Source organism: Emydura macquarii, unplaced genomic scaffold (genome assembly GCF_026122565.2).
Source record: "Emydura macquarii macquarii isolate MOO-44397 ecotype Brisbane River unplaced genomic scaffold, CSIRO-AGI_Emac_v2 contig_1790, whole genome shotgun sequence".
NCBI lineage: Eukaryota > Metazoa > Chordata > Testudines > Chelidae > Emydura > Emydura macquarii.
This window is the reverse complement of record NW_027131927.1, coordinates 5,567,092-5,575,819: the sequence shown is the minus strand read 5'-3', so window position 1 is coordinate 5,575,819 and position 8,728 is coordinate 5,567,092. Positions and strand designations below refer to the sequence as shown.

At 47.7% G+C, this 8,728-nt stretch overlaps 1 protein-coding gene across 3 annotated transcripts; it reads right to left on the bottom strand.

Moving 5' to 3' along the window:
• Positions 1-4,181: 4,181 nt before the first annotated feature.
• SDHAF1 (succinate dehydrogenase complex assembly factor 1) lies at positions 4,182-7,816 on the bottom strand. 3 transcript variants are annotated; one of them, XM_067557325.1, is made up of 4 exons: positions 7,722-7,773; positions 7,100-7,245; positions 5,430-5,548; positions 4,182-4,893 (listed from the first exon to the last, which is right to left on the bottom strand). In XM_067557325.1, the coding sequence occupies exons 3-4, from the start codon at positions 5,492-5,494 to the stop codon at positions 4,593-4,595; spliced, it is 366 nt and encodes a 121-aa protein (XP_067413426.1). In that variant the 5' UTR covers positions 5,495-5,548; positions 7,100-7,245; positions 7,722-7,773; the 3' UTR covers positions 4,182-4,592. The 3 variants fall into 3 exon arrangements, with proteins under 3 accessions (XP_067413426.1, XP_067413425.1, XP_067413427.1); XM_067557324.1 differs by lacking the exon at positions 7,100-7,245 and having other exon boundaries at positions 7,722-7,816; XM_067557326.1 differs by lacking the exon at positions 7,722-7,773 and having other exon boundaries at positions 7,154-7,242.
• Between the last annotated feature and the right edge of the window lie 912 nt (positions 7,817-8,728).

Genomic DNA, 8,728 nt, shown 5'->3' with positions numbered 1-8,728 from the left:
CCTAAAGCCCTGGCAGATTGTGGCAGGCAGGGGCATAGATCAAGCCTCCTATCCAGACATCCCCGTCACCCCCAACACTTGGATTTGAACTTTATAACTGCCTAGCCCATCCCCATCTCTCTGTTAGAGCCTGGTTTCTCAGCTAGCAGTTTTAAGGCATTGTCAGGACAGGTTGATCCAGACCTCGGGGCAAACTCAACTCCCTTACCATGGGCTTAGTTAACATTGCAAAGTTTTGCCGGCATAGCTATGTCGGCTAGAGTGCACAAATAACCCACACCCCCAACTGACACAGTGATGTTGGCAAATCCTCCAGTGCAGCTGCAGCTCTGCAGACAGAAGAAAGCTTAGCTCATGTCGTCCAAGGAAGTCGTGTAGTTATGCCGGCAGAACGCCTTCTAGCAGCTGTCTCCAGAAGGGGTCGCTGCCAGCAATGGCTCTGTGGTGTAGACGAGCCTATAGCTAGACACGGCTATTTCTGCCTTTCTCGCTGATCCTAACCTCTCCTTATTCTATCCCAATTACCTTTTCTGGGGGAGAAATTCAGGGGCGGAAGGGACCCATTGAGTCCTATCTAGTGCATTGTCCCAGTGCAGAGTGATTCCACTCCATTCTAGTCCTCGGGCTTTGTCCCATCTGGCATACACATCCCAAGCAATGACACTACCCCGCCTTTCCCTTGGGAAGCCCTTCCCACAGCTAGCTATGCTGTAAACCGTCTACACCAGGGCATTAAGTGGCCCAGTTGAGGGGCACTTGAAAGATCCTTTCCCTAGAGAGGTAGATCATTCCCTAGTAAGGGCTCCTTCCACCTTCCCCTGAGGCTCTGTCAGAAAGAGGCCTCTAGACTAGATGGGCCGTAGGAATTGTTCTGGCAGACTGGGCCGATGGTTCCCATAGCTCTGTTTATTAAAATGTACTTCTGCAACATCGCTCACAGTGTACCATCACACAGCATGAGCTAATGAACACGGCTCACAACTCCCTAGTAGGAAGAGAAGGAGGTTTCCCTTGTTTTACAGATGGGGAAACTGAGGCAGGGAGTGACATGCCTTACCCAAATTCAAGCGGTGAGTCTGTGGCAGAGCCAGGACTGGAAACCAGAGAGGTGGGGCTACAACAAAATGCCCCAATCAAACCCCAGCCCTACTCTAGCTGGATAAAATCGAGATACCTGATCTTAACTGTCAACAGGATTTATGTACCTGTTCTGTGTACTCAGCACACAGGCAACAAACCCTCTAATAAATCCATTTCAAGATAGGGAAGCATTGCTGGTCAGCTGCAGTAGAGGCAATTAGTAGAGCAGATGAATGAACCCTCCCTGTCTGTAGCCCTGAGCTCAGAAATTTCCCTCCTCCTTTATAAGTACAAGCTGCACATATTGTCGTCCCCCGCAAGCCTCCCCACACACACATACTTTGGGACTGGGAAGGGTGTGAGAGCTGCCCATGATATTTATTAATCTGATCCATCCCTCTGTCTGATTCTCACTGGGTTGCTGGCTATAGGGTTGCCAAGGGTTTATTCAAACAGGCTGGATTCCACTTCAGGTAAGCAAGAACGGGGAGCGTAGTTTCAGCGAGCCCCATTTACCAGTATTTAAAGGAGAGTGCAGAAAACCAGCTGCTTTGAAATCTATCTCCAAGCCCCCTGGAGAGCCGGACAGGCTCCAGGGAAAGACAAAGGGCTCGGTGGGTTTTATAAAAAAAGGCGGATAAAGTTGGAGCACTGGTGAGCCCAGACTCCACAGGTGGGAAGGCTCTGGGATGAGCTAGGCTGGCTAAGCCTTTAGGTGAGGCTGGCCCCTGTGACTGGGCTACAAACCCTTCTCTCAGCTTATGCCTTATTCGCACTCATAAGCACAAAAGAAAGTTTGTTTTGAAAAGGCCATTTGGGGCACTGCATTCACCCCAGGGAAGTCTTGCAGGGGGGGCCTGCTGAGTAATGACAGGTGGTGCAGGGCTCTGGAGCAACCCCAAAACCCAGCCAGTGCCCAGAGCAGCCCCGGGTCCCAGCCGACCCACTGGGACCTGGAGCAGCCCTGACTGGCCCACGGGCGTGCAATCCAAGGAGCTCTGAGCCCCACTACACCCCAGACCACCCCACCTCCATTACCCGCCCCCCCTTGAGGGCAGGAAGAGGCGGGGCCACCTCAGCCCAGACATCTGACAGTGGGTTATTGGCGGCTGTGCCTTTCCTGGCCTATTATATCCACTGCCCATGCATGTTCAGTCTTGAAAAAAGAAGACCGAGGGGTGACCTGAGAATAATCTTCAACTATGTTAAAGGATGTTCTAAAGAGGATGGTGATCCACTGTTCTCCACGTCCACTGGAGGGAGGACAAGACGTAAAGGGCTTAATCTGCAGCAAGGAAGATTTAGGTGAGATATTAGGACAAACTTTCTAACCCTAATAGCTGAGTTGTGGAACAGGCTTCCAAGGGAGGTTGTGGGATCTCCGTCCCTGGAGGTTTTTAAGAGGTTGGAAAAACACCTGTCAGGGATGGTCCAGGTTTTACTCAGTGCTATCTCAGTGCAGGGGGCTGTACATGATGACCTCTCCAGGTCCTTCCAGCCTGACATTTCTATGATTCCACAGGCAGCAGCGGAGTCTAGCCATAGGTGCCAGAGCATGAACTGTAAATCCCAGAGGACTGAGAGGATCAGCAGATTGGGGAACCAAAGTAAATTGCTCTTTCCGAGAATCAAGCCACCAGTGGCAGTAAATTCATCTTCAAGGCACCCAGAATTCACTGAAACTGCCAACTGAAGGGACACGTACGAGACAGCACCAGCTTCATGACACTGCGGGGCTCGGCTTAGCTCCCTTTAATGTTTTCACACTGCAGAATAGGACGGCCTTTGGATAAGGAATCTATCTATAAAAAAGGACATATCTATGCTACAAACTTTTGCCACTCTCACAATGGCAATGGGGGTGATTTTTTTTTTTTTTTTGCAAGAACCCTAACGTAGAGGCAGCTATACTGGCATAAAAGTGCTTTTTAAAAAAAGACACTGCAAAATTGGAGAGGGTGCAGCTAAGAGCCGTACAAATAATTCAAGCCTGGAGAAAATGCCTGACAACAAGATACTGACAGAGTTCCATCTGTTTGGCTGATCAAAAAAATAGACTGAGAGGTGACTTGATCACAGCATGTCAGTATCTTCCTGAGGGGAAAACAGCACATACTAAAGGGTTCTTTAACCTAGAGGAGAAAGACAGAACAAGAACCGATGGCTGGGCGCTGAAACTGGTCAAATTCAAGTTAGGAATGAGGCAGTTTTTTTAACATTGGAACCATCTGCCAAGGGAAGTAGTGGATTCTCCAGCTAAGGACGAGGCCTTTCTAGAAGATGGTTTAATCTAACCCAAGTTATTAGGTTCAATACAGGGGTAAATAGGTGACATTTTATGGCTTGTGATATGCAGGTCAGACAAAGGGCTATAAACTGGCCATGAATAAGTTCAGGCTGGAAATTACAAGGCTTTTAACCATGAGAGGAAAGAGAACAGCCTCCCATTAGGAGTTGAGGACAAATAATTGATCTGATCTGAAGGTGGAGCTGAGTAAGTTTCTGACCGGGGTTATATGACAGGGTTTGGGCCAATACTTGATGACCCAGAAAATCCCTTCCAGTCCTATGATCTCATGGGCCCTTCCAGCCTTAAATTCTATGAATCTAGAGCTTGTTTCACTCACTGCACTGGTATAAGCTCTCACCAGCAAAAGCACTTCGGTGGCATAAGCTGCGTCTACACCAGTAGCGTTCAGCCAGTAGATCTACAGTTGCAAAACTTTTAAGTTTAAACCATGGCTAAGCAAGTCCCCACTCTGTAATAGCCTCCCGGGCCTAGACCTGGTCCCTCCATGGCAGAGCCACTGTAGACCGGTGGAGGGGGAATACGTGGGGGAAGCATCAGTGGCTAGTGATTTTGGGTGCCTCCATTTTGGCGGGAGGGGGCCACCTGTCTTCAGACACCTTAAAGGAACCTGATTTTCAAAAGGCAGGTGCTCAGCCCTTTCTGATACTTCGCAGACGCGTCAGTGGAGCGCTTAGGAATTGCAGCCCCCGAATCCACTACATGTTTGTACAGCACCTAGCGCACCGGAGGCCTGGTCCAGGATTTGGGCTGTTAGGCACTACGGATAATTTAAAAAATGACAGAAATAGGATTTTTAACTCTAAGCTTTCATTTATTTTTCTGGGCTAATCTGCCTGTTTGACTTTAGCTACAGGATGGAATAGAGAAGCCAACAGGGGGAGGAATGAATTATGTACTAGGTACTGGATACAAGAGCATCACCGCTAGATCATCCATCCACACTTGAATTCATGCTCAGAATTACAAAGATCAACTTCTTAAATTCACCCTCTAGTGGCTCCCTCACTAAAGGCACCTAAACCAGGCTTCACTTATTCCAGTGAACTCCAATCCAGGCAGGACAATTGCGCCAACTGGATAGCCTTCCTTCACTATGATCGGACCCATGTGCATGAGGATGTGAGAATCCAGAAGGCACGTCTCTGAATTCACACGCTAACTGCCCCAGGAAAAGAAAGCTGCCTGCACCAGGCAGCAGGAGTCACCGCTCTTCCAGTTTGGTTTTGACAAAGGTGCCCATTTGTTTGGTGTTAACATCTCTGAGCTGCTCCAACTGTCTCTGGCCGCGGCGGTAAAGATACTCAATGTGCATAACATCTGTCCGGGGGATGCTGGCGTTCTTCCGGAACTCGGCCTGTATCCGAGGCAAGAACCCCGGCTTCTCTTTGCCGGCTCGTAGGAACTGTCTGTATAAATTCAAAACTTGCTTCTGAAGTTTGCTATGCCGCACCATGGTGTACCTGGAAGATCCACTCAGATCATCTGGGATAGCCAGACAAGAGCTGAAAGTGAACAGAGGTGGAGATATTAAATCAGCCAGGGCAGCTTTGTAGCAAATCCAGTTTCATCTCTATCCTATACACACTTGTGTGATCATTTCTCTGCACCCCAGCATGCAAGTATTTGCATCAGTTTCACTTATGAACTGCCAGCGCTGCAGAGAGATGTGATCTAGCCGCGAAACAGGTACCTGAAGAAGCTCAAAGCACTTTTTTTTTTTAAAAATGGACGTCCTCACTTTTATCTATCACTGAAACAAAGCCACTTCTAGAGTGGAGCGCAGAGACTTATTTGAACAGCAATACTGCCCCAGAGATTAGAATGGGAAGTAAAAAACAAACAGTAATGTTGTGTTCAACTGAGACTAGAGGATGAGGAATTAGGGGATAGATAGGGAATCTGACTAGGCATCAAGGCAAATAACGCTTCTTTTAACAACTACGAATGGATGGGATCTGGCTTATGTCCCATCCAAGAACTATTTCGCTCTAGAGTTACCAAACCACATCTCTTCACTAAAAATCCCACCAGGACTTACCCAACTGTTATATGCAAAGGTCCCACTCCAGCAGTGGTCTGCAATGGACTGGACAACATCTGCATAGCACATGCTGGAAATTTATGAAACAATCCTGGGACGGTCTGAAGCCATCAGCCCTGACAGAAGAAAATAAAGGTGCATTTGAAATTTCATGCCAATTACACCCCTTGTCCTTGGTTATTAGATGCATTCAGAACACACTACTGAGTTATTGATTAAAGCACCACTATTTTTCACGTCAGTGCTTAGATCAGTGTTTCTCAACCTTTTAAGTAGCAAGTACCCCCTAACTTCTGAAAATGTTAATAAGTACCCCAACACTCAATTTTCCACGGGATTTTATGTTTACAGACTAATGTGAGCTATATGTTGGAAGAAGGGCTGAGTATATAAGCCCATGATAGGACAGATGTCGGACCTAATGTGGGTAGGGTTACCACCTTTATACCAGAGGTGCACAACTCAAGTATGTACCTGGGCTAGAGGTGATGTTGGCCAAAGCTAGGAGGCTTTCAGTGGCCTGCCAATGCTGGGGAATATAAAGCGCCGCACCAAATTTTTTGCCATAGATTTGAGAGGAGGAAGGGGTGAGAGGGAGACAGGGAAGGAGGGCGAGAGAGAGAGACAGGAAAAGAGGGTGACTGGTGAAATCTGGCGCTGTCATAGATGTCAATTTCACTGGTCAGCAAGAGCAGTGAAATTGACAAGTTTTCTGGGCACTGGGCTTTGAGCCAGGGAGGGAAGCTGCCACCTGGGCAAGTTGCAGCCTGCCTCCCAGCTGGGAACTGTGACTGGGCGGGCAGCAAGGGCTGCTGCCCCCCTCCCCCAGAAGTCAGGGGTTGCCACCCACCTCCCCTTCTCTCTGTTTTTCCCTGGGTACCCCCTGCCTGTGTCTCACATATCCCCAGGGTTACGCATACTACAGTTTGAGAAACTATGTAAGGCTTAGATGACTCCTTAGATTCACTGATGTCAGGTGGATAATAATCCCTGGCTCTTCTAGCACTTTTCATCAGCAGTTCTCAGAGCACTTTACAAAAGTGTCATGATCCCCATGGGAACAGGGGAAGGTAAAATAAGGAATGGTGCAGAGCTGGTCAGTAAGAAGCTTCTGTTTACCCTCTCAGAATATTAGCAGTGGGGGCAGCAGGGAAGTTAAAAATAGGATTGGATTTTCCATTTGGCTTTTGAACTTTTTTCTGATGTAAAAACAAAAAGAACAAGTTCCAAATGTATCCCAATAACACAGTTCTCTGCAAATAAATTCATTTTGGGTTGATCTAAACGTTTTGCTTAGATTTTGACTTTTTAAATTCATTACATTGGATTATAGAATATACAATTTTAAAATATCAAAACAAAGAATCATTTCATTAATGGAAAACTGAAATTTTGTGTTCTGAAATGATGGATTCCCCCGCCCCTTTTTTCCCCAAACAAAATTTCATCAAAATCAAGGTTTCCACAAAATGTTGACTAATTGGCATTTTCCAAAGGGAAAAACATTCCCTTGGAAAATTTCCAAAGCAGCTCTTCTTAAAAAAGCAATACATTTAAAGTGTATAATCAACCTGTGGAACTCAGTGCCAAAGGATATTACTGATGGCAAAGGAAGGGGAAAGGAGTGGTGGATAGGAGATATCCTCTGTCTTCAGCCTGTCTGTTACCTTCTATGGGGAGAATCCAAGGGAAAAACGAATTAGAGAGGGCTAGACAAACACCTGGGTCTAGGATTACTTGGTCCTGCCTCTGTGCAGGGGCTAGACTTGGTGACTTCTCCAGGCAGTCCCCAGACATGTCAATGAATCTGTCACTAAACAGAAACACAGGGGAAAACACATTCTTTGGTTGTTAAATATAGACACAGAGATCAAATCCTGCGCTAGGGGGGAGGGGAAGGAAGATAAAGACAGAAATTTCCCTCCCCCTCAACCCCTTTCCTATTTGGTCCCTTCAGGGAATCAAGATTTTTGCGGTGGAGGGAGAGATACTCGGGGAACTAGGGGCACTGGGAAGAAGAGGTAGCAAGCTTACAATGCAGGAGCAACCCCGTGCCTCAGGGATGGTCCAGGAAAAAAGAGAGGTTCTGGAGGGGCCGGGCGCGGGGGGAGAGGGTGAGACAAGAAGCCACTCAGTCTCCATGGTTTGTTATTATAGGGTCGCACTGAAGCAGCCACTGGAACCAGTACCACGGCCAAGAGCGGGGCAAACACGGGGCCTGATAACCCTGTGCGTGCCCGGACCCCCACTGCACCGCCGCTGGGCCAGGACCCCGCCCGTTTACCCTACCTGCTCGGAGCCCCCCAGGCCCGCTCAGCGCCCCAGCAGCTGTTCCAGGCACCTCAGAACTTTGAGACACCAGCCATCTTAGCCCTCGCTTCTCATTGGCTGGAGGGCGCTGGGGGCGGGCACAGAGAAGGGGAAGCTGCTCCTCCTTCGAGGACCACGTGCCACCACGTGGTGTGTGGGGGGGGAGAGCAAGCTGCTCACCAGCTGGGAGGGGGAGGGACTGGAGTTTGCCAGCCCTGCGCCTCACTGGGGAGTAGATCTGGGGAGGGGGATTATAATGTGGACGTGCCTTTTTTCAGCCTTTCCTGCCACAGATCTGAACACACATTTTTGCCTTGTATTTTACGTTACATCCTATGAGACTGGACAAACCCTCATCAGGGGCCCTCCAGCTTTATCCATCCTGCCTTCATGCAATGGGCTGGACTCACTGACCTCTTGAGGGTCCTTCCAGCCCTACATTTCTATGCCTCTGTGAGGGATACATACAGGATCCATTTGCATGGAGTTGAATACAAGTGGCATTGCCAAGGGGACGTTCTCAGGCCTGTGCGTAAGGCTGTTTGTTTTCAGTTTTTACTGATTTTTACTGAAAAATTCTTAGGTTTGACAAAAGCAATTATTCCGTTTTTACTGATTGTCACCCACATTTTGAACCACATGAAAATACCGGTTATGAAGAAAATCCAATCCATTACATTAGGTAGATGTTTATGTTAATAAATTAGTCTTAAGTCGGTGGTTTTCAACCTTTTTTCATTTACGGACCCTTAAAAACTTTCAAATGGAGGTGCAGACCCCTTCGGAAATCGTTGACATAGTCTGCAGACCCTCAGGGGTCCATGGACCACATATTGAAAATCACTGGTCTAAGTGTAAATGCAAGGCTGCCTGTTAAAATGAAGCAATGTAGTGGAAGATACACACACTTGCATGCATGTTAATGTACAGTTTATTAAATAAACCACAGCATTAAACTGCCTTCACTTTCAATACTCCTACTTTTT

Excerpts from the sequence above, each read along its gene's own strand:
- SDHAF1 (XM_067557324.1), bottom strand. The coding sequence starts at position 5,494 with ATGCAGATGTTGTCCAGTCCATTGCAGACCACTGCTGGAGTGGGACCT. Across the intron at positions 4,894-5,429 it reads CCTTTGCATATAACAGTTGG|CTCTTGTCTGGCTATCCCAG; the intron begins GTAAGTCCTGGT and ends GTTCACTTTCAG.